The sequence below is a fragment of the Sander vitreus genome, chromosome 23, assembly GCF_031162955.1.
Source record: "Sander vitreus isolate 19-12246 chromosome 23, sanVit1, whole genome shotgun sequence".
In the NCBI taxonomy this organism is placed as follows: domain Eukaryota; kingdom Metazoa; phylum Chordata; class Actinopteri; order Perciformes; family Percidae; genus Sander; species Sander vitreus.
This window is the reverse complement of record NC_135877.1, coordinates 10,890,678-10,917,542: the sequence shown is the minus strand read 5'-3', so window position 1 is coordinate 10,917,542 and position 26,865 is coordinate 10,890,678. Positions and strand designations below refer to the sequence as shown.

The 26,865-nt window shown below is 40.8% G+C and overlaps 1 protein-coding gene across 1 annotated transcript in view; it reads right to left on the bottom strand.

The window, feature by feature from the left end:
* The window catches only part of pdzrn4 (PDZ domain containing ring finger 4), a 36,689-nt gene extending 10,553 nt beyond the window's left edge, over positions 1 to 26,136 (bottom strand). Inside the window, exons 1-3 of the mRNA XM_078242627.1 lie at positions 25,695 to 26,136; positions 4,079 to 4,350; positions 3,151 to 3,253 (exon numbers count right to left, since the gene is read on the bottom strand). Of these exons, the coding sequence (XP_078098753.1) occupies positions 3,151 to 3,253; positions 4,079 to 4,350; positions 25,695 to 25,763 (444 nt within the window). The 5' untranslated portion in view covers positions 25,764 to 26,136. The remainder of the gene's footprint in view (positions 1 to 3,150; positions 3,254 to 4,078; positions 4,351 to 25,694) is intronic.
* Positions 26,137 to 26,865: the final 729 nt, after the last annotated feature.

Below are 26,865 nucleotides of genomic sequence, written 5' to 3'. Positions count from 1 at the left end.
TTGCAGATGATGACATCCTTTCAGCTGCCACTATTTCATAGCGACAGTCTTTACAGTAAAGTGATGATAATTTAGTCCACCAGAAAAATAACAGGTTTCCCATTGATACTGTGCTGTAGCTTCTTTTCAGATTTTCTCATCTGCTTATGTGGTACTTGGTCTATGCAAACCTATTTGCATGGCGACTGACAAACTCAATAAACCATTTTGCTGGCAGGGTGGTACAACATAACACCAATGATGTCATCAGGGTTATCTTTCCTGGGTTAAAGACTGATTGATTGATTGATTGATTAACGATTAACGATAGATTTTAAAAACCTGAATTTTGTAAACCTGCGTTACGAAATGGGGGTGTGGATGTTTAAAGATGAATGCATTTATCATGCAGTAATAAAGATAGTATCTAGTTGCATCATGGTAATTGTAGCATCCAACGTTTTTGGTGCTTGGCCCATACTAGAGAGTGAAAGCCTGGATATCTAGGCCTGTGCTGCATTGGTGTTGACCATTCTTCATTCATGATTTATAAAGATTTGTACTACGTTTTTTTTTTCATTTTTCTTTTATCCCCTTTTTTTCCCCCTGCACTGACAAAGCTCAAAAAGACTTTATTCTCGTAGCAACCCTTGCATACCAATATTTATTTTATTTTTGAGGATTAAAAAAACCCCGTCTCTGATGTTTGGCACCCGTTGACTATCCATAATTAAGACATGGTTTATTTTGATGAATTTAGCAAACAGCTAACTGGCTGCTTTTTGGCAGGCTGCTGCCACTTCAATAACAGCACTGTGTAACCTGATAATCAAACAGAGCATTCATTAAAATCTGCCATTATTCCACATTACTTTGCCTGGGAAGTAGATATAAATATCCAAAAGGGTTTGCAACTGTTGAGAACATGATTAACTCAGATATCCATGACAGTATTTTTAGTCTGGATATATTGGAATAGGAATGGCTTGCTATTCCACTGTCAACTTTATTTTTCCTCCCTAACAATCAAAGATATAAAACGGTTAGCTCTGAAACTCATTTTCTACATCTACCGTCTGCTACTTGGCAATATTGTAGTTTGGTAGATTTGGCAGAAGTAGCAGTAGTATTATGACAGCAGGAGTACCCATGTGGACACTCAGTTGTAAGTGAAGCTAAACCTGTCAGAAGTAACGTTCCTAGGAATGGCAGCCCTATTCTGTTCTATCCAAGAGGAAAGCCATTTATGTTTCAGTTAGATACACATGGATGGACAGAGGTAAGTGAGGACGGCTGATTTGATGTGTCTACATCTGGCGGGTTGGGGGCTTGACTGTATGTGTGTGTGTGTGTGTGTGTGTGTGTGTGTGTTTGTAAAGCTGACTTTGTTCTGATACTACTGCTATTACTACACACAAGCCCTCCACTCCCCATCCCACCCCTGACACACACCATATATAAGGTAAGGCCACAGCTGGCAGCAGAGTAATCCTAATGACCCACAATGCAGTTCACTGAACCAGGAAGGGCCTAATAAACCAGGGCGAACCATTGACAGTAGCAAACGTCAGCCCATCACTGTCACCTAGCATCTGTCACCTAGCACCTCGAGGTCCACCATCTGAGTGGTATGATGCATCAGTTACAATGGAGATACTTGTGGGTAGACTGTATGGAGTAATATTTTATTATGCAGTAGTAGTTTGGCAATTAGCAAATGTTAGCATGCTTACATGCTAAAGTAAGACGATGAACAGGCTTAAGTTATCTATCTGTTTAACATCAGCATGTTAGCATTGCCATTGTGAGCATGTTAGCATGCTCAAAGAACCTCTAGCATGGCTGTACATATAAGGTCATGTATTAAACAATAATCCTGAAAAGATGTCTCATCTTAAATATATCTACGTGCCATATGTGTGTAATTAACACATGCTAAACTATACTAATAAAAGAAATGCAGCTGCTAATAATATTGATTTGTAAAGAATCACAAATTGTGCCATTCCAAACTAGCCATGTAAAGGCAAAGGCATCATTATTGAGGTTAAGTTGTATTTTTTAGTATAGAATATTTTTAGTCCTGTCGACCATACACCAGACCAAAGTTTAGAAATGCAGAAGATATGACTCATTAAATGGCAGATAATCCACCAGCCACAACTGAACATAATCAAATACATTAATCAGTGCAAGGTCTTTACATTCTGTAACATTGGTCACCCAAACGAACAGTGAGTGCTTGCTTTTTAACCACAAAACATTCACAATTTTTATTAAGCTTAAAATGGCTTTCTAAAAAGGGGACAGAAATATTTCTGAAGGACAGTGCATGATGAAAAGGAAACTAACAGCCTGTGAATGAAAACCAATGGTAATTCAACAGGGAGACCTTTCAGATAGAGATTTTCTTTTGGAAAGATTATATGAAGAATGTTCTTTCGGTCTAAACCCAGGGTCTTTGCTAGTCTACGCAGAACAATCTAAAGCGTAGATGCAGCTTTCACAAGGGGCAGCCAATTTTCTTGTATTGTTGTGGGACTTGTGATCATCACACGCCAGGGCTGACCTTGGATTGTCTCCTGAGGTTGTGTATTACTAACACAACAGCTGCCTCTTGTCCAACTGCATTCAATCTAGTTGGAATAGCTTAGAAATCTGAAGCCACAGCAATGCTCAACATGCATTTATATTAGTAAGTATTGTGCTGTGCACATCCTGGGCCTTCATATGAGCCTGATACAGCATTATCACCATTCGATTTTTCATTGGAAAACTGAATACACTGTAAATCACTATCAGTTGATTACATCCTTTTCAGCACCCATCAAAATATGGTTAAATAACAGCAGCAAAGGAAGGATAATGCATTATCCAAAGTGGAAAGGGTTCATCCTCTGGGGAGCATACATGTTGTTGGTAAATTCCCTTTGTAACTTACCCATTATGTTTTGATATTTCTTTTTTTTTTTTCATTATTGGATAGCCAACAGTAGAGAGATGAAAGGAAAATAGAGGATATTTATCCTATGTGGACCATGACAATTTATACCAATCAAGTTATCTTGTTCTGGACCAAAGTTGTGGACATATTGACTGAAAGGCAAAAAACATGTACTGTCTCTTATACTTTAAAGTACACTAATATAGCAGGAAGATGCAAAACCGTACCTCATACTCATATTCTTCAGTCCTCTCCACCTCTGCTGGGATATTGGACAGGTACTCTGGACATTCATAAAACTCATGCTCCATGGTGTGGATGGAATGACAACTAGAGAGAAAGAAGAAGAGATAGTTAAAGACCACGATGTTCCCATATGTAAGTCTTCGGGGTTGTTATCATTAATTTGAAATAATCCGATAAATTATTAAATGTATTTGGCAGTGTGAGAGTGATGTTAGTTTTATTAGCTGCATGTTTTAAATGGATTCTTTGAGAAAATAAAACAAAAAAAACATAAAATATTCTGACATTTATCATGCAACATAGCAGAACCCTTACATAAAAGTAGTTCTCTCATGTTGCAACAAAACTAACAAGCAATGCAAACATCAACCAATCGCCACATAAAAGTCATGACCTCTTGTAAATTGTTCCATGATAACTGCCTCTCCATAATCATTGACCCAGACTGGCAGATTTGTAGTTTTATAGGACAAATTGATTTCATCTCCTGCCCAGCGAAGCCCTATAAATAGCCACAGAATGGACGTTGCGCCAGAATGCCCGCTCTATCAGCCCATTGGCTTTTAATCGCCCAGCAAAAGCTTCCATTAAAGAAAATGGATGTAGCACACAGAAGCAATTATTGCATGCGGGCTGGCTCCACATAATGATATCACAGGGACAAAGTACTTAGCTTTGCTGGAGGTTTCCACACTATGATACAACTGCTTAATTACTACCATGAAATAAAAGAGAACAATGGAGAAGCCTCAGGAAAGCTTCAGGTTTATTTGGGATGGAAAATATATCCTGATTCCAGTTTACAAAACATGGGGTAAGCATTTTCAACCTATCCATGTCATCTCGGTGTTTCAGTAGATGGAAAACTTCTTGCAATGACTACATCTGTATAGTAAGTGTTTGCCCCACCTGTCGGACAAAAGAAAGGGACAGATGTCGGGGACAGGCGGAGTAGCAGGCCTAAGCTTCGCCAGTGCCATGATGTGCTCGAAGGTAATGTCAGTTTGCGTGCAAACATCCACCACAGACACGTCCTGTGGCGCGCCGCTGTAGTTATGTGCAACAGCGGCCGTGGATCTGGTGGGGGTTCGCCGGAGAACCTGGACAACGATGGGGTCTCGCCTGATGGCCTCCACCACTGCCTCCTCATGGTCAACCTTGGAGAAGTTGCGTCCGTTCACCTGGGGGATGAGGAGACCAAATCACTATCCATGTTGCACGTTATCGTAAAAAGATGTCTGAATTCTATTGTCAGTGATAACAATTACAGTATATACTGCCTCTTAAAAGAAGTGACTAGTCAGTAGAAAGTGAAAGGAGACCTTGCACACTTATTAAAGATCACACCTTTTTTTAACTCTCATTTATACAAGGACAATCTGACAGACATGCATGCTCTCTTCAGCAATAACCTGTTCCAGTAAAGTGACTGAAAGTTAAGTGCTTTTATAAAGGGCACTTTTGCGGTAATTCTTGATGGAGGGAGCACATTGCATATTCGTCCATGTTTTTACCTACACGGTACACTTTCCCAGAAGGTTCAGACATGTTAACTGCTGACCAGCTACTCACAAATGCGCTTCTCTAACCTTTTGGCTGCTGACAAATTTACACAGACTGTATAATATACTAGAGTGCAGCAGAGAAAAACTCTTTAATGAGCTCATTTTATCTTGTTCTTTTTTGCACCAATATTCTTCTTCCAATCAATCTAACTCAAATGCATTATTTACATTGCATGTGTAACATTAAGCCCATTAGACGTAGACTAATAATAATACTGATTTCAGCAAATGAGCAGCAAAGCAGTGGGGTAGACCATGCTCCATTGGGAAAATCAGTTTTAGCAAGCAGCACCTACTTAATTTGCGAGATCAGAAAAGATTGAGCCACAAGGGATTCAGTCGGGAAGAGATGTCACACTGACAGCTGTCAACGTGATAACACATACGCACCTTTGCATTTAAGTGTAACCCAATTAGTTTAACCTCTGTATGCCTAGGCTGTGAAGTTCATTTTCAGCCTGTCACTTCCTGAAATTGATTGTTTGCATTGATTTTGGATGTCTGAGAGTGTCAGAGTGTTTGTCAAGGGCTTAAAATGTGGAAGCATATGCCTAATGTCAGCATCATTATTTGGAGAACAAATTAGAAATGTGAAGGGCTACATTCAGAAATGTCTCTTATACAAACCCCAATTCCAATGAAGTTGGGACGTTGTGTAAAACGTAAATAAAAACAGAATACAATGATCCCAAATGCTTATTGAGTGTTGTTAAAAGGAAAGGTGATGTAACACAGTGGTAAACATGCCAGCTTTTTTGGAATGTGTTGCAGGCATCAAATTTAAAACGAGTGATTATTTGCAAAAAAACAATAAAGTTTATCAGTTTGAACATTAAATATCTTGTCTTTGTAGTGTATTCAACTGAATATAGGTTGAAAAGGATTTGCAAATCATTGTATTCGGTTTTTATTTACGTTTTACACAATGTCCCAACTTCATTGGAATTGGGGTTTGTATATTTTAGCCTGGTGGAAGGGCATAGCAGCAGCAAATTGGACAACGTGTTTATATGTTTCTTTTTTTGATGTCGATATAGGCCTGCTAAACCTTGCATCTGGTATGTAACGTGTTCCAATGGCTTTAAGTGCCCATCAGTCCATATCCTATCGCCATCTGCAGCTATAATGGCAATTAACTTATGGTTGCATGCAACCTGTGACCTTACTTGTGTGTTTGACACATAAAAGTTCTCCTCCACACATATTAACTGCATTTTATCTTCCTGTTTGAATGTTAATCTCAGAAAAAGTTTAGAGAAAGTTCCACAACATTTTTGAGGTGTAATGAGGTCCAGATGGACACATTAATCTCCAATCAGAGGGAATGCCCTGGAAAGTAGGAAGTGATTGTGCGGGTACGCCTGCCTGTGTGTTTACCTGCTGTTCCTCTATTCAATGTGACTGTTGATGAGCTAACTGGTGGCTGATTAATAGCCAGCATATGTGACAAAGACCGGGCATAATGGCTCAGAACGCGCAGGTTTTATGTGCGCACGCGTGTGTGTGTATGTGTTTGTGCGCAACACACATTTTGTACATCATATACACTGAATTTACAAAGCATTAGGGATAATTAAACCACAAATGAGGAAATAGAGAGGAGAAGACAAGTTAGAGAAGGGCATTAAGCTTTGAGTCAATTGAGATGTAGATTGGGCAAAATGATTCAGAATCAAAACCATTCTTATGTTTCATTGAAATATCCTCATTTTCTGTTTTGTGTTGTTTTTTCTGTTTTCTATTATTCTGATATTATTGTTTACTCTTGCAAATACTGTGTCCACATAGGAATGGTCAAATGGGATTTTCTTCTTTATCTATATGTGTGAGTGGGCAAGCATGCATGGAAGCTATACGTGCAAGTACGATATCCGTACTGAGACGTGTAGATGTTTGGATTCCATCAATATCAAAACAGTAATTTCATTTTGATTACAAGTTCCCTTTCTCTTTGATCTACTGCGCTCTTGAGACCAAGCTGACAGAGACACAATATCAACTCATTACATCATCTGATATAACTCATGAATGCTCCACGAGAGCACTAAAAATAGTAGTTCAAGGTAGTCTGTAGGGATTCAATCTAGCATAGCCTTCATATACCTCTCAAGTTAAAGGTTACCATTGCCAATAAAAATGGTTCCCAGTAGCCCTAAACCAAGCTTCTTGTCTGTCCAAACACTCTTCCTTTAAAGGTCAAGGTTCAAAGTGGTGTGCTATAGATTTGGAGGGCAAAATATGCTGTAGCTTATATGTATGTGTGTGTGTGTGTGTGTGTGTGTGTGTGTGTGTGTGTATGTGTGTGTCACCATCGATCTACAACCCTTACTGAAAATGTCATTTGTTATCGGCCCACTTTGTACTGTATGTTTGTTATTACTCCTTGAGACACTTATTACATGTTCTTTGTCTTTTTTTAATCTAATCTATCCATACTGGTCTAAAAAAGGCAGTGACTACAGAAACAGTAAAGAAAAGGGTTAAAAGGCTAACACAGATTGGCTAGTTAGTCAAATACCTTAATTTTATGAAGGTAAAATAACTATTTTCTATAAGAAATGTCACTCAGTCGGATGACTCGCTTCAGAAGGGTTGAAAATTGGTAACTCTCCCTCATTAGCGTTTAGCTTAGATCATTGGCTTGGCTGCGTCATCCTTCCCGGCTCCACCCTCTTGTCCAAATATCGTCACGTCCGGTTTTAAAAAACCAAGAGGGCAACGGCCAAATTGCCAAACATTATGCTTTAAAACAGCAGTCGACAAACCAATCAGTGACTCTAATACATCCATTATTTCTACAATTTCTACAATATAGTCACCTTTAACTTCTTTAGCTTCTAAGATCACACAGATATCAAATGGCGAGGCCCAGTTACCAGCTATTAATGTCACATTTTGCTGCCTCTGATGCACCAATTACACACATCAGTGACTATACTGGGTTACTAGTGGGCCGTGGTGTGGAAATGGCTGGTACATGTGTTGAGACAGGGTTGAAAGTAGCACAGTGAAAGCCAATGAGTGCCAGGCCTGGGGCTTTAAATATGCTCAAAGGGCTCATGTCAACCTTTTAATGTGTCACAGGGTTGAATCAGTTGGCCACTAAGATGGCTAAATATTGTTGAATACAAAATAGAGTGATAAGGAAAGCCCAGAGATAAGAATGTGTGTGTGTGTGTGTGTGTGTGTGTGTGTGTGTGTGTGTGTGTGTGTGTGTGTGTTTGTGTGTGTAAATGTGAATGGGTGTTTGCTGCGCAGAGATAAGAGTGTGATGGAAACCACTCAACCTCACAGCTAAATCTGACAGATATGGTGACATTGTGAGCAAATGGAAGCGGACACACACATGTACACACACAGTTTAAACATTACATCAGCTCCCTACAGACTTAAAACAGCTCTACAATGCAGTTGTTTGCATTCGCCATGTTTGACTGAATAATGGCAGTATCTCAGACTGAATAGGCTAACAATGGACCACGAAACAATAAGCTGCGAAAGACCCCCTGCCTACACCGACCTCGTCTGCCTCTGAGGACACACAGCGCACAACACCAGCTTCTATAAATCCCCCAGACCATGATTTTTGTGAACCTCAGTTTAATACAAGTAAGATTGTTTTCACATTGAAATTGGCATATTGTGATGAGTGAGGAAGCGCAGGTGGTGTGTTTCAATAATCTGTCAAATCTCATTTCTCTTCCTCCTTTAGCTACATTGAGATGATTCAGAAAGCCGCTCTCATGTGGCGAGGGTTCACTGTCATAAATGTCTCATTTCAATAATAAAAGTCTCTGACATGCAATATCACCTAGTGCAGGGGAGGCAAAGAAGATGATGGTTTCATAAATTTGAGTGGCAGGCTGTGCAACTGGTGGGCCATGCTCGGTCAACTGAATCATATTGACCTTTGCCTCGTGCGGGATGAGAATACCACAATGCCATTGATGCATTGCAAACAGAAAAGACAGGGTTGAAATAAACCTTTTTCCCCATTCTTTGTTTTCAAGCTGTGTCTTTACAAAACATTCTACTACAGCTAAAGTTCAACATTATACAATAACTTTAAACTATCTGACCTCTAACGAATCTAATCTAAACTAGGATTTAGAGGCAACTTCAGGCAGCTAGTTTGGTTAGCAAATTGCCCCGTAAGTAGTTCCCTATGCAGCTAATCCAGGGTGCTAACTTCTGTGATTACTTTTGGTTGGACTCACAGGAAAGTTATTTTTTATAAACAATTTATCTAAAACTGAAGTTTGTGTGAGAAGCTTTTGGATGTTTGCACTGCTTGCTCTGACATTTTTATTTTTTTGTTCAGTTTGCATTTCCCTGATTTTCCTCAACAAAGGTGGCGAGTGCTATGTTTGCACCTCCCATTGTTAGCTCGTTGCTAACTTGAAAAATCTGTATTTCCTCTAAATTACAGAACTTTTGTAAGATGACATTCTACTTTTTTTAAACTGTAGACATCAGGGAGTTTAGTTTTCTTATATCTTTTAAATTGTGCTCTGAAGTCAGAAAATTGGGAAAACAATTCTTATATTAGGCTATCTCTCACTTAGGCTACTGTACAATTACAGCACTTGCCATTTCAAAAGATATAGAGAATTCCTTAGCTTTGTGTAAAATGTGGCTAAGAGTGGCTAAAATATATAATTCACTACAATTATAGCCACTTTTCAAGCTGAGTGTGATTTCTTTCTCGGGGGTAAATGACTGCTGTTATGCTAACTCTGAGTCAAAATGCTAAATTTAACCCCAGGTAACTCTGAAAACTGTTCCATTTTCTTCAGAGTTTAACAGATTCACTTCAGGAATAGAAAAACCCTGACTCCATTTAAAAGTGCATGAGGAGTTAGTGAGATTTCTCTTCTGTTTTGCATTTACAGCCTGGAATGTTCGTCTTTCCCAATCAGAAACTGTTCACTATTCATTGTAACGCTCTGCTGTTTTACATTTCTGTATCGCACCAATTAATCAACGTGACAAGGTATTTAATGAGAGGCAATTAGAGTGTTAACCAAAATGCAAATCAGATAGAGAGAGTGCGGAATGGGGTGCGAAAGATGTGTGTTTGTGTTGGTAGTAGTAGTGGCGGCTTGTGATGTGCATATGTGTGTATTTGTGTATGTGTGTGATAAGCTATGGCAACGGGTTCAAGGAGATTTTCACTCAGTGCTCTTATTAGGACCCTTATTCACCAAATGCAGTTCAGTTGTTCCTGCCTGTGTTTATGTGCTCGTCTGCACCCATGATTGCATCTATGTCCTCATCTGAGAGTGTCTGTACAAGTTGTAATGAGTGTCCTTCAGTTTTTCACAGACATGGGGTCCTGCACAACAGGCAAAAACAACCAATTAGTTCTGCATGGAGGAAGACCGCATGACAACATGAAACGTGGATTAAATAGCGGCTTTCGGGACGGATGTTAAGTAGACCGCTCAGGTGAATCCCTTCTACATCACACAGTATCTGTGTGCGGTAGACTACACTGTGTTTTCTCTTGGAATCACTCTTCACAGTTCTGGCTGGTTTTAGCTTTTAGATCTTAGCTTCAGAGGGAGTATTAAAAGTTTAAAATGTATGAACGTTTAACAAAAAAGTGGTGTGCTTAAAATGGCTTTTCACAGGCTCACAGCAACAACAGAAATCAGTGCTTCTCACATGTCCCTGTTCATTAATATCTGCTACAAGTAACAGGCTGGTGTTCCCGTCCTTCAACTGGTTATCCTGCATTCAAGCCCCTCATCATGAAGCATTGGCATTGCTGAAGTGTCCTTCAACAAGATCGACTTTGCTGCTCTGCAGCTGATCATACGCTGCTACCTTCCAATGGAGGGCTAAAACAAAAGATTATTTCCAACATTCCCAGAATTTTCAGACAATCTTCATCCAAGCCAGAACTCGATTTTGCCCCCTTTGACCCCTTTATAACATAAAATGTCTTGTCTCTACATCATCGCTACGCCCAATTGCGCCCCCATAAAATCATGGTTGGGATATCAATGCTGGCAGCCTTCTCATGTTTTACATTTTATAAGCTGTGTCAACATGTATTTTGTGAGTTAGCCAAATTATGAAGTGACTGTTTGCTATTATCTGATAAGAGAGTGAAATGAAACAAGCAATCCTTTCTAATTTTTAAATATCAAAATTATACAAAGACCAACAGAGGGATGAGTCAGTAGTCAAGAAACCATGTAGAGCTAGCTGCCTGTGTATGCCATTTTCATTGTCACATTAGCTAGGTAGAATTGGAGCACTGACCAACAGCTAATGCTAGTAGACAGTAAAAAATAGTTGGAATCCCTCAGTTACTGTAAGTACATTACATTAATATTTTAATCACCTTAATTAGGATCTCCAGTCATTTAGAGCTGAGCAGCAGCTTGTTCTGTCAGTCCGTAAAACTATAACATTCGCTAATGTTAGCTCAGCTAAAGTGGAGACAGAGATGTCAACAACAGCAATATTGGATATGTGACTACAGTAGTCTGTCAATAGCCGCTTTCCGACCAAGTAGTTACAGGAACGTAGTTATAGGAAAAGTCCACTTCTAAACAGATCCACTAACTACTCTCCCCCAAAACCGTTTTTTCCAATTGCATTCGCACTGGCGAAGTGGCCATAGGGACTGGTAGGAGGGGTAAAGGCTCTTATACACTAGATGCAGCCCAGCTGGCGCGTGCAAATGTGACGTCATGGGATCGCCGTGACTATTTATATCCGCGCTGGTGCTCGCGACACTAGTTGCAGTCTTCTCCTGAACAGAGGTGGCGCTAATGAGGAAAGGCTACAGACGCTGCTCTTTCTACGGACTAGAAGAAGAAGAAAAAAGATAAACAACGGCAGAACTGGCAGCAGCATTGCCGTCAATGCTTCGATTTGATTCAATGACCTACTTCGTTGGATTAAGCCTTTCATTCGCCATAAAATAACTCATCTTAACCTAGTAAGTTTACAAGAGAGACTTGCAGTCACTGTGAGAGTCCTGGCATGAGGTTGTCGGCAAACCTGTTCAGGCCTCCCATTTCCGCTTTGTTGCGCGCCGCTGAAAAAAAAGAGCCGTGCGCGACCTCTGCTCGTGCGCCATAAATCGGGCACGGCGGCAGGATATTACGTCATTTTGACGTCACGATGGCGCGCGCCACCTTGGATGCGTCTAGTGTAAAAGAGCCTTAAGGGAGTGATGCAAGCACGTCAACGGTCTTTATAGCGTTAAAATCAGAAAACAAATACACCAAGAAAAGTATGTATATAGCATATTTGTCATAATTTAAACAGGTCTCCCGAAGAGAAACGAATACCTCTCTCTCCTCCGCCTCTGCCTGCTGCGCTGTGGACGTGTGTGTGTTTGTGTGTGGCAAGCTGCAGGACACGCTTGTGGAGTTTAACTCCGAAAAGACAGTTAACCACAGGTTCCCGTTAATCTTATGATGGACATGTGTTGTGATATTTAAACAAACGAACCGTCAACGGCGAAATAAAAGCCTCTTATTTACGAGACCGGTCTGAGAGACCTCCAGCTTACAGCGAGGTCTCTGAGCCAGTCATGGCCGAGCGACGAGCTAGCGGCCGGGGCAGGCGCCTGCTGGCTGTCGCCTCACTTCATGGAGCTTCTCAACTCCGAAAACTTTGAAGCAAATTGTCAATTCGGCATAATTTTCGCAAGACTGCCTATATTTGAAATCTAAACGGTTCATTTCTCGCCTAAAACGTTGTTAGAAGTGAAATTAGTGATGCATAAGATGGCAAAAATTGTTAAAATTGTCCCGTTGTTGGTCTGTCTGTACCGGAAACCCGACCCTCGTTCACCTAGGTTCATATGCTGAAAAGGGAAAAGACCCTGCCCTGAAGTAGGAGCTGAAAGAGTTATAGGAACTGCGGCCAGAGGGACTTAAAAATCCCCAAATTGGGCCAGTCGGAACACAAGAAAAAAAAGGGTTCTAAGAATTTTATGTTCTAGGAACTGCAAAAATCCCTCTGGTCGGAAAGCGGCTAATATTACCAAAAGTGGGAAAACTACATATCCATTACTAAATATAAACCGATCACTGTCCATGGTGCTGAAATATGCTCTAAAATAGATACAATGAAAGCACTGCTCTCTGTAAATTGTGCATTACATGCAAACATTAGGCACTGTGAATGTGAGAGAGAGAGATGTCTGTTTAAACAGTTTTCAATAGCATAGTAGGTCCTTGACGCCATGTCACATTGCCATACCTTGGCTTCTGCTGAAACATCACCCCTAGATGGAATACTAATGGGTCCATATGACCCCCGTGCAGTCAATACCTGACTCAAACAATACTGTTGTTTACCCGTTTCTGCATTTGAATGTTGGCACAACAAGGTGAATTAAGATGGGCACCATTGCTTAAAATATGCACACAAAAAAAATATTAATCTTTTATGGCAACGTGTATCTCTATTGTCTTTAAAATGACTGGAATGGATTTTTGATTTAATTTTATTATTTTATTGTTCTTTTATTTCTCTCATTCTCCTGTATGTGGAGTGTTTTTCTTTGTCTTGCTGTCAATGGTTTATTTTCCCTTTTGTCTGGCATTGTCACTGTAAGTTAGCCCATTTAATTTAGATCCAGTGGGTAAAAACATTGCATTCAGTCTCTGTTTCTACAGTACCTGTGTGTTTTTGTGTGTCTCAAGGGTTTTCTCCTCTCCAGCTCTTCACGTCTATCTTTCCTCACCCCAGCATGACAACACCAGCATTAGAAACATGCATGCAGGCATCAGAGACTGTTGACTTGTGACTGTCATTCCAAGCAGCCATTTCTGATGTAAGTGGTGGGAAATCAAAGGTTATCATCTGTCAGTGAACGCATTAAGAACCATCTCATTTCCTGCTCTTTGTACCACTTCCACATGCAAGGCAGGTTTCCTTTCAATTAGGCTTCATGAATACAGATACTTCTCACTGGTAAAACCTTGGAATGAAACATGATTTGTCTTGTATTCTGCTTTTTGGAATTACAATATGAGTATTTTCTTTTATTCATAAGACATCCATAGCAGCATATGTGCTAGTGATACTTTCAAGAGAAAAAAACAACCTCCTACTGTATCATCACTGAGGTAATGGAAAGCAAATGAAGTCCAATTAAAAAACTATCTATAGTGACTAAAAACCCAATAGCAAAAGTCAAGAGGTTTGCTTCACATTGCCTAGTTTAATCCACAATCTTATTCAACATCTACTGTAGCCTTGCAGTTTTCTTCATTTTCTTTCATAAAATGACAAATACCTTCTGCTTGGTGGGCTCATACATCATGGTAGAGACAATGTGTCTGTGTTTAACTAATAGGATCTGTGTCCTCAAGCAGCCAGGGATGGCACGGGTTATGACAAACTGCATCAACAAGACATTCATTACCCTCAACATCCTAGCAACCAAATCACAATTACCCCTATCCACGAGTGAGCATCCAGCCCCGCTGACACACTCTTATTCCTCACACACCATGTCGGCAATGCATAAATTAGCCTTCTTTTGTCACATTGGGGGGTTGGCGGGTTTGAGAATTAGCTCCGTTTGTTTTGCTTGTGATGAGACAGGGTGCACTGATGGCAGATGACTGCAAAACTTCTTTACAGACAAATTAATAAACATTTTCACTCTGCGTGCCTTTGTACATGTGTGTTTGTGTCTTGGGATGTTTTTTGTTCATACATTTCACACATGTATGCTTTTTATATGTGTGTGTATGTGCATTCATGTAGATAGTTGTCCAGACTGACTAATGTACTTGTCCTGCGCTGTGCCAGGACTCTATTGTTGTGCTGTGTCCTCCCCACAGTCATTAGATCACCATTAATCTCTCATCTGCCATTAAAACAACAGTCAGTGAGCTGGGCTGAACAATACATTGGCCCTTCCTCCATCACCTCGACACATACTAGCGATGAGTTTGAATTAGGCTCATGGGGGTCACCGATTAGAGCCACGTATTTCATCCAGATGGCTGAGTTCACAAAGAGGTTATGTGTTCTATATGGGAAAGTTGAACATACGTTCTCCATCCAAGCATGTCATTTATTCTTGTACTGTATTTAGCTTAAAAAATAAAAATAAAAATAATTTAAATTTATTTAAAGAAATATTTAGTTTGGATATGTAGTGTTTAGGAACTTGTCTCTTTAAATACCAAAATTAACAAAACATTTGAGTTATTTTGGGAAAAGAAACAAGTGTTTTTTAGAGTTTGGTTGAGCACAGCAGTAAATACTAACTTTTAGATGTGACATTGGCTCTTAAAAAATTCCATTCAGTTTCTGCTGCCCTTGTTTTCATTGTTCTGGATCTAAGCAACGGCAGTGCTGAGGGTAAACCATACAGACACGCTAGCAGGGGTTTAATGGTGTCATGAAACTGACACCACATGCAAACACCAGTGAAGAGACAGACAGAGATAGAACTGAGACTGAATGAATACTGACTGAATAAATCAGAAATTAGCATAGCCTCTCATCGCTTAAAGCCTTTTTGTAGACTCATAACTATGTAACAGAAAAACATTCCCAAGTTCATAATCTTTGAATTAAGACAGCAAACCAGATGCAAAATGATTGGACACTGAAGTAAAAATCCTTTAGTAGTGAGTTAATCTACATCATAAATCAGTGGGATAATGCTAATCCTAAATTTAAAACAGTTTTCTGAAAAGGGAACATCCTTATTAAGTTTTCCCATGAATCTTGTTATTCACATGAGCACAGATTGGTTCAAGGCTAAAAGAGCCAGCTCCGGATGCAGGGGCATAATTAGCAAAACATGCTAAAGCTTGGAAAGTGAAAACATTTTACTGGGGAGCATAGAAAAATAAAAGATTTACGTTCTGCTTTTTGCATAAAATTAAGTATTTTTTAAGAAGCCTGGAGTGTGAACTTTCCTTTTTTTTCCCCTCCTCCCACCAAACCTCTGCCTTTTTCATTTTAAAGTGATGCATGTTTATGCTCTCTCGAAGCACCCAACCCATTAGCATTATTCATAACATGAAGCTTCCCCAGTCCGCCCCTTTGGTGGAGAAGAAAAACGACCTCATACTCCACTAACTGTGAGCGGGCAAGAAAATGCGATGAAAAATACCTTCATCCAAAAGCATGGTGGGTTAGTTAAGTGAGAGACACACTGTGTTGCAATTTACCCCTCATTCGGCCCGCCTTAATCAAGACTGTATTGACAGTTTCAGGTAGCTGAATGTAAGTCTACAATATGACTGAGTCAACGACTAATCACATCTGCCACCAACACATTATCAGTCAGATGATTAGTGATTGTGTTTGGGTAATTTTCAGACTGTATCACAGATTGACTCTAAATCAAACCCCTGTTTCTCAAAATGGGTCACAGGCCTCATTTATGAGAAACTGCATGTAACGAGGCCATGAAGCATGTTGTAATGATGATGGCTGACTAAGAACTATTGCATTCAGGAAAATGAGAGAGATTTTTTACTTCTTATGTCCCACATCTGATCTTTTTGAAGGAAAATATTCAACCGTATAATTAGACAAGATCGACATTGGACTGTTCTGCAAAATTCTGGATTGCATTCAATTTATTTATGTCCAATGCCAACATTCTTTAAATTCCTCCTTTCAAAATGTAAGATTTGGGAAAGCGTTACAGTTTGGGTTACCATTATGGTTAATAACAAAGAGGACATTATTTTGTGACAGTATGCAAACTCCAGTCATGCACAAAAGTCACACATGCTACACACCATCCATCACCCTGACCTCCACACACTTAATTTCCTCCTTGATAAATACATACAGTACATGCAACATGTGGAAGTAGCTCTTAGGAGTACTGGGCTAGCAAAATCTGGTTCTATTTGGACAATTGAAAGAGGATAGAAAGACATCATCACCATGAGAAAAACACCAGCATTGGTTGTGTTTTTAAATTACCTTAGTTTACATTTAACTGACTTTTGGCTGTGTAAGGTATGACTTATGTATCAGAAGGCGGTAGTAGTAGTAGTAGCATGACATTGTTTTTGTACAGAAAAAACTCTTAGGGGCGAAATCAGGTTGGGCGGTGGGTCAGCAAAGTGTGTGACTTTGAGTCAACATGGACGAGAAGTTGTGAAATTGTTCAGCATGATGGAAAGTTTGAACGTCTGCAGTTCCATGGCAATGAGAAAATGTTATTGACTGAGGTTTGAAAGCTCCAGAAAAGAAGTATGAGTATAGATTGACAAACCACAATCTCTCCCTAAACTAAACCAATTAGCTTTTGTGTCTAAACCATACCCAACGAGTAATTTTTGCAACAGACAAACTGTAAATCCCAAAGGGCCATCAGATCAGGAAGCGCACATATGGGTCATTTTGGAAGAGAATGCCAAATAATGTGTTTTTTCACAGTTTTTGTTTGGAAGCCTTTTTTGCACAAAGTCATGGTTTTAAGTTCCTTCCTCCTCTCTCATTTCTATCAGTAGGGCAAAAAGAGTACGCACAGTAAGGTTTCCTTTAAACCAAAATACACATCTCTGGAGGATTTCTGCTTGAACAATTCCAGACATAAGTGAATTTCTCTGACATGACACTTTAGGGAAAACACTCAACCCACACAAAGACTGGTGTTGGAAAACAAGAGGATGAGCAGACGATATGCCTTGAACAACGTTTGTGAAATGTTCAACAGAGAAGCATGTCATTCTTTAATGGTCTTCACCATCTTCTGAAGACAATAATTTGTACTTATTGTTTTGAACAAGTTACGGTATGTACTGCCTGCACCTGCTGTAACATCCATATTTACAGCCATAATTTATACCTAACAAGACTAAATGAAACTACAGCACAGAAGAGACAATCTAATACATTTCCGCAAACTAACAACAACAAAGAACCATCCACATTACTTCGGCCACTCTCCATCCTGAGGGCATTTCCCATATCAACACAAGGCTTATTGTTACACCCCATGTTAAATGTAATCATCCCCCCCCCTACTATGCAGATGGTTTAGTGTTATTCTATCTGTAAGTAGACTTGTTGCCAGGCTCTGAATGGGCCTAATGACTCCTAAACCCAAGTTGGTTAAGTGGGAATTCAACACCGGCACCCTGCTGTAACCTAATCTCCCTTTAGACCACCTGGACCCATGATCCACCCTGTGGGTTCAGAACACACTTGGCAGTGGCAGTGCAACAATGCATTTGCATTGTTAAGCTTTTAGCTAACCGCCTTATCAAGACACATACTATATGCAGAATTATTTCGCTTTGACAACATGCCATAGAGCAGGTGTCATGGTGGCTGTCAGAGAAAACATCATCACCGACATTACAAGCTGTAATTGTTCTCGACTCAGAGCCGCTGTTCTTTGAAAAAAGCTGTAAGAAATACCCCTGTCTTCCTCAAATGATTATACGTGATGGAGAAATTCTTGGCATAGAGAAAAAAGAGCTGGGAAAAAAGTGGAGGTTTTCTTTTTATAGTTTAACTGACATTTGGTCTCAGATGAGAATTGCACATTCGCTGCCAAAAAAGAAAAGAAAAATGTTATGCTAATATGGAGGATGTTAGAGGTTTTTATGTCCCAGAAGTTGTGTTTAGCATTTTTTTCCCTGAAACAGCTAAATATCTAGGGAAATATTTTGTGCATGTTTTGTGTGTACGGTATGTGTGCATTTTTGTGGCGTCGTGTAGCAGCAAATGCCTGCAACATATCCATAACAGCTCCAGATGGTTCATCGTAACATCTGTGTAACCTGACAAAACATAGCCTGCAGCGTGTGGCCATAAGGTGCATTATTGGGTTATTCTGGCACAAGGTTGGCTTCAAAACATATAACAATCACCGGCTGACAGCACACACACTGAGACTAGACAAAAAGAGTCTGTCTCCCTCCCACACATGACTGACAGACGGCCTCCATCACTAGATCTTTCTTTGCAGGGTTTTTCCAACATGCAGGGAAAATCTGTGGCACCTCAGAGGGCGGGGTCACGCCAAAGTGTATTAATGAGTCGGATAGACAGACAGTGACAAACAGGCAGGAAGACAGACAGTGGCAGTGGAATGGAACGGACTTAAAACTGTGTTTGGCGACTGATAAGTGATGGGAGGAGGAGGAGGAGGAGGAGGAAAGGGCAAGACTTATGATGAGGAGAATGGGGGGATTTAAAGGACTTATTGATGGCTCGTCTTTTCTCGCTCTGGTTCTCTCCCCTCATGCTTCCCTTTATTTTCTTTCTCACACCTTTTTTCCCCACTCTACCTTTCCATTTTTCCCTCACCCCCACCCTTCTCTTTCCCCCTTCCTCCTATCATCTTGGCCAGGCTACTTGGCCGATCAGTGAGTATGGTAATCAGCTAGAGGCTGATAACAACTGATAAGTCTTCTTGTCAAGCACTGAGAGCTTGAATGACATTTTTACACAGTCGTAAAAAAGGGAAAACACGCCATAAAGCTGATGAATGGATGGACCCTGTGTGATTTTCCCTCTGTGTGGTACATGAATGTACACAGTATGTGTAAATAGGCATACCTCTTAACAATGCTGTGTAGTTGTGTGTACATGATTCATGTGTGCCTTGTGTGGAGGGGAGACAGGAGGAGGGGGGGGGAAGAGATGAGGAGTGTCACTCTGCCCACAAAAAGGGCTTTCATCCTGGGCTTATCAGAGCCAACACAGGGGGAGATCGTTGGCCGGTGGAGCGAAACGGCGAGTGTTGCTGTTCCCCCCTACACGCCAGACCCGTCTTCCCCTGACTTTGTGATTCCCCACCCACCCCTACACAAACACACACATATGCACTGAGCAAGAACGTGGTGTGTGTGTGTGTGTGTGTGTGTGTGTGTGTGTGTGTGTGTGTGTGTATGTTTGCTTGCAGCCAGGCAGACAGATACACAAAGAAAGACACCAGCTACACATGGACATCGATGTACAGAATGAAAAGCTGTCTGTCATCATCCCTGTCACTCACACACTGCAAGGAAACACACATACACAAAAATTAATTTATAGTAAAATCAAAAATATCTGACATTCTATTCCAATCATCCAGATTTTCAATTGCGAGCAAACACACACAACAACACCAGGGTGCTTTTCCCCGTATTAACCTGGAACTAACCTGACGCTGAATAATCACCCATTTCCTATTTCCAGTTTTGGCCGGCGACCAAAAGACGTGCTACCCACGGCGCTGATGACGAGGCCATATGCACCTCTAAATCATGCAGTATTACCGGCACGCTGTGCTCCAACAAGCAACTATAACCATGATGGAAGACACCAGATGATCGGTGTTCAACAGCAGAGTTCATTTCCATAATCCTACATTAACACTTTTAGGGGGGAAACAACCCTTACCCGATGTTGGTCCGAAAAATGAAAAGGTCACTTTATTCAATACTTTCTGAAAAACTCCCAACAGAGAAACCGAGACAGGCAGTTCAGGATCAGTGTTGTGCCTCTCTGGTAAGTGGACAGCTGATGAATCCTCCCCTGCTGGTCATCTGTAGCACATTTTATGACCCAAAAACATCATTCAGAGGTGAAATCTGGGAGTAGATGATTATATTCATCACAGTAATTTTGCTGTAGGTGCATTAAGACTGCAGTTATAGGTGCTATTTTTCATTTTCTGCTTTACACGTCTCTCCGCAACCTCTTAGGCCGATGTAAATGATAGCACCAACATGTTCCACATCCCTATCTGGATGAAGTCACGGTTCAGGTCTGAGGTGACCATATGGAGGTGACGGCTGTGTGGGTCTGACCACAGCTTCCCCTGCTCTGTGTGGCACTCTCTGAACACCATAGTTGGTGACGGGAGGTGGGATGAAGGGGTGACTGTCTAGCCCCCTCCATGCTGTCTAACAGGCTGGACATGTGGCACAGCATCTGTCTCTGGAGGACAGGCTCACACCAAAGATTGGCCTGGGTCACACACCCGTGTATGTACAAAGAGGGGGAAAACAAGATTTAACTTAAAGGTAATATCTTTGTTACTGTGGTATACGTACAGTATATCATTTGGAAGTTTGTGAATAATGAATTAATCAATTAATAAATATAGCCTGTAATATATTCCTGTTTGCACACAGCTTCCCTGTCAAACAAATATATTTGACTTAAAAAATCTAAATATCAGATCGGAGTATTAGACTCTCTCTCTCTCTCTCTCTCTCTCTCTCTCTCTCTCTCTCTGCAATGTGTCGGCTTGCTACACACACACACACACACACACACACACACACACACACACACACACACACACACAGAGGCAGCAGTCCCTTCCAGCTCCTACCCCAGAAAGTTTTTCTTGTGTCTCAAGTTTGCAGCTAATTAGCCAAAAGACAAAACAAATAGTTACATTTCAAATAAATAATTATTCATAAAGTATTATAGGCCTTTTTTTTCCCTTGAGCCCCTGCCGTCCAAAATGTCTGTGCACTTCCCTGCTTACAAGCCAAGGGTTTGATATATTGCCTTAAGGATTATAACTTTAAAGATTATATATTATATATGGGAACCAACATCTGATAGTTTAACTTATTAACACACAATTAAATGAACTTGACTTGACTGAACTGCACTCAACAAGCCATGCTTTTGTTTGGTTAGAATCTTAATTAATCAGGAATTAGTGGATTTTGTATTGTTGTGTGATACAATAGTGCTGACTTTGGTACAACTAAAAGGACAAAAAACATGTATCCAGTGAGGCGCTGAAGGCCAGAGAGTGTGGGACAATTTAACACAGCCACAAGCAAAATACATGGAATGGCAATTGCTACAGCCAGAATGGAGCCCGTGTGTGAGTGTGCAGAGATACACACACACACACACACACACACACACACACACACACACACACACACACACACAAAATCACAAATGAAACGTTGAATGTAAATGGTCTACGAGAGTCATAAATCTCTCAGTGGCCTCTGGGCAGCAGGGGTCGGGCAGCCAGCAGTCCTGTCAGAATAGTGCAGCTGTGTGAACAGAGATAGCCACTGTGGTTCCGGAGACACCAAGGCAGGCCTGCGGCATGAAAACTGGAATTGAAATTGGAAGGTGCTGAACAGGTCTGTTGCAAACACTATATCCATTTTGGGTGAAAATGTATTACCATAACTCAAAAATAGCTGCAGTCTGTTTTGTTGTTTCATCCACAAAAGACATTTAATATCTAAAATGAAAAACCACCCCTAATTTTGCTGTCAGGATTGTACATAATTTCATTCAATAAAAAGTTTTATTGGAGACGGAGCTTGCAAACTGCTTGCTTACGGTCAGCTAGCAAGCTTGTTAACACAGTCCTCTAACAGGACAAAATGTTCACACAGTTTATTCACAAAAACTATTTGTAACATCAACTCTATGGTTGACAGAGCCTGTTGAAAATCTGCAACTTTCGTTACAACCTAATGCTAGCGCAAGCTATCTGGCTTAGTTAGCAGGGTGCATCTGAATAGTGAACAAGACATTTTTATGTGACAAAATGTTACAATGAACTTTCATTAACTGAAAACACACTGTAAAAGGGTCAAAGTGTGACGACGAAAACATGAACACCAAAAAACAAGTTTGCACTATTTAAATGTACACAGTGTCATGGATATGCATTACTAAGCCTCTATCCTGATCGGCAGGTAGCCATGGTAGCGACCTGTCAATCACAAGGTAGCCACATTCTAAAGCATCCCCTGCTTTATTGTCTATTGGACTCTAAATCGGACCATTATTTACAAAATGAACATCATGCTGTATTGAAAAACACTTAGAACTAGCGATTAAGACCATAAACTCACTTATGAAAATGTTTACTGAGGTAATAATCCCAGTGAGAAGTAGGGTCATTTTCTCATAGACTTCTATACAATTGGACTTCTGAAACCAGTGGAGTCGCCCCCTGCTGACCATTAGAAGAAATGCAGTTTTAAAGCACTTCCGCATTGGCTACACTTTTCAGACCCGGAAGCTACACCCCTTTTTTATACAGTCTATAAACTCGATGTGAGAATCGACTCCAACAAAATCAACCTGTTATTCTCAAATGTCTCATTGCTCTATAAAGAAATCACAATGGTCAGGACCAAGACATAAGGGATTGAGAGAAACACAAGAATATTACATCACCAAAGTATCTAGGGACAAACGAGAGTTACAGTTTGTCCCAAAGCTCCAGTCCAGTGTCACTGTGCACCTGTTCTACGGTTTATCCCCTGCTTTTACTATTGTACAGTATCAGCATCATTTGGTTTTCCACTGGTATAATGAGCAGGTGGTAGCCTGTTGTGTAGCACCGTTAGAAGTACAACAGAACAAAAACACTTTTAGAATGTGTAGTGTTGTGTGGTTGTGCCAAAGTAAAATGAGAGAGTGGAGAAACAGATTGCTCAGAGGGAGAAAGACAGAGGGGGAGAAAGACTAATGAAGGTTATGGAGAAGGAGAACGTATGAAAAAGGAGAGGAGAAGAAATGAGTCTGGAATGATAAAAGAGAGAAGAGACAGAAGGATTGTTGAGGAGTCTCTCTGGATTTGCCGAATCCCCTCAGCCTCAGAGTTTCGGGACAAAGTCACACTGACACACTTACTGCCTGGTGAGCTCTGTCTTTCTTTCTTTCTCTCTTTTTCTCTCTTTCTTCTGAACTGGTAATGAGAACTGTAGGTGTTCGCCGAGTGTCACATGCACACCACAGAGCGTTTAACAGTAAGCGGGTGTGCTCGCTCACACACATGCGCGTACACACACACACACACACACACACACACACACACACGCTCGCAATATTCTTGGACGTCTGCCACAGCGCCAGGACACCTACAGTGTGATGTGGAATAGGGAGGAAACCATAAGGGCCACTTTCATGTTCTCCAACACCATGCTTTATGATACAATCATACATCTGTTGTTATGTTATGCCAAATTAAAATTGCCTGAGCTTTAGTTGTTTTTGGTGCCATATGTAAAGTCCAGTTAACTGTAAGATAAATCAGCAAACGCATACAGTCTGTATGTTAAGCAGTGTACAGTCAACATGTAATTCTAGATCGGTATCAACATTCTTACTGTAACTAACTTTCGTCAAGAATGCAAATGTATCTCCCAAAATGTCAAACCATTCTTTCAAACAATATTATGTATCTTTATAATGTATTCAACCACATCCTTTGTATATGTCTTTAAATAGACAACACATAGTTCATTGCTCTGTGGGTTACTATATTTATCCCTTTGTTACAGCCAGTTTATTCAATTCACCTCAACGGTATCAAAGGAGCCATGCCCTTCTAGGGTTTCCTTTAACTGACATGGCTAATTTTCTTGCACTCCACCCAGGCAGACAACACAGACATCCACCATCTCATTAAAGCATGGTGGAATTTAGTCAGAGAACATGAGTATGAGACTGCAGAGCTGTGAGTAAAAGCAGCATGTAGCAATGTAGGGTTGAGGTCGTTATAATGTATTTCTTACATTTTATAGAGCCTATAACAAGATCATCAACATCAAATCACTGACAACAGCCTCACTATTATTATCATTGGACACAATAAGAGTTTATTTCCCACCAGTGCTATACATGTACACACTTTTGACACAACTGCATACTTTAGAAGGTAGTATATGATATATTTTACATTACAAAACTAATGAACAAGAGCTCATTCTCATAATGCTATTCAATGTAACCATGTATCCAGTTTCCCTACCGTCTGTAACTGTGTAACATACTAAATGATGAATGAATCCTTGCTGCTGGCCTCATATTCACCCGTACTGTACTTAAACAACAGAGAAAACCCAGAGCACGCGTTTCCCCACAATCAGCTCCACACATTAAACCCTATCTTTGCTGTAGAAAACCACGTACCAACATGTTTATCTTCTTCTGTAATTGAATTTAAAGTTCACATTAACAGATAAAACCTGTTCAAATACCACTGACCACCACTTTCTAAAGCAATCAGAGAGAACAAACATCATTTTCTTCTATTTCTCAAAGAATGGCACATTGGAGATGTTTTTTTCAGTAGATTCACACTTGCTGACAGTTATCTAATCAACGCATTCCAGCCAAGCCCAATACAAGATGACAAGTTATACATTTACCGTGTTTTACTACTCATTATGACTGCTCAATATGATCGTTTGTGGAAGTAATAATGAGAGCGTCAGCTCTTGATTTCCAGATATTTCATTTCTGCTGATTTATTGGGGTAATTTATATGAATAAAAGGGCCAACGGTCAATGATCTACATCAACACATATTGTAAATATACCTTCAAATAAAAAGCATAAAAAATAAAAATAAAAATCGCAGAAGTTGAATAGTATTTTTTACATGACAGCAGCAGCAGTGTGAAAACTGTCACATCAGGTCAGAAGAAGCAACAACAACAAGTCCAGTTCTGACAGATAGCAGAGAGAAAACAGCAGAACACAATTGCCGGTTGTTCTTTGAACTGTATTGCTTCAGTCACAGGCAAGAGGAGATGTGATGACTTCCCCTGGAGCCAGGGCAGGAAAAAGAGCTCAACTTGTTCTCACATCTCCTGCTGCTCAGGAGAAATAACTAGCTCCCCTCACTTTGATGGAGAGAGTAATACACACAAACACACACACACACACACACACACACACACAGGCTCGCCGCCTGGCTGCTTGGAAGTAACTCCTTTTTGTACAGTTCTCTCATGTCCCTCTCCCATTTTCTCCTGGTTTCCCACTAAACCTGTCTTTCACCTCTTTCTCAAATGACTTTGCTCAGTTCCTTCTTGCTATCCTGTTTCACTTTAACATTTCTTGCTCATTGGAGGCAAATTCAATTCTCAAACCATCCCTGCCATCATAATCATCATCATTGCCTCTGCTGTTGTGAAGTTTATCACAGTGATGCTTCCCACTTTCAACCCCACCAAACCTCCTCTCTCTTCACTTTAAGTCTCACTTACCTGTGCAATCTCATACAGCAGTTTGTAGTGTTCCTCCCGTTTCTGCAAGGTGCACAAATTGCAGCCCATTCTAGTTGTCAGGGAAACAGTGCAGAGTGCCCGCTGGAGTGTGCGTGCTGTCTACGGTGTGTATGTGTGAGCTCCCCCTGGGGTGAAACACACTCGGGCTCCTCTTCTTTGGCTCCCCCACTCCGCTTTCTCATTCGTGTATCCTCAGAGATCCCCTCTGTCGCTCCGAGCACGGGAAACGCACACATACACACACACAAACACACACACACACAAACACACACACACACCCACGTGTATCAGCTCACTGCTTTAGTAGAGGTTGTGGATGCAGTTCCTTCAGTGTCTGTGTGTGTGGGGAGTGTATCAGTGGTAAGATGAGTAAAAGCACCTGGCTTCTCTTTCCCTCTTGCCTGTCACTCCTTCCCTTGAATCTCACTTGCATACCTAACACTCTCTCTCTTCTTCACCACCTCCTCTCTCAGTGTGAGTGAGCACACACTCGTACACTCTTTTTGGCTGATGGAGACACACCTCCTCCTGTGGCAGGCTGCCTACACATGCCTGCTCCTACTCCGGCTCATGAATAGACAGCTTCCTCATTGGCTGTTAAGGAAAAGGGGCTGGGAGAAGAGGGAGGGGACTGGTCTTATCTTGGGCAGGTTCAGTATCTGAACATCAGTGTTGTTGCTTGCAGGCAAAGTGAAGGACATGCTTAATGTGTGTGTGTGTGTGTGTGTGTGTGTGTGTGTGTGTGTGTGTGTGTGTGTGTGTGTGTGTGTGTGTGTGTGTGTGTGTGTGTGTGCTCAAGAGTGCTTCTGTTTTTTTTATCTGTTTGTACACATTTCACCAGCAAAATCCTTAAATTTCTATACAAAAGAACTCACACAGGAGTTAAAATGCAATCCCTACAGTTAATCAAGTTTCAGGGAAGGCTATTTGTCTGCGCCCCCATTTGACAACTGGATTTGGCATAGAAATCAATCTCATTTGGATTCAATCAGATAGCCTTTTGCACTCAGTACAATGGTTGGAGTGGTGGTGTTTAGTGGCCTCCATAGATTTACAGTCAGAGAATGATAGTCACCAAAGAGATGCTCCCTCTATCTCTCTCTCTGCCGGCAGTTAGACAAGGGCACCGGACTGGGTTGACACACACAGG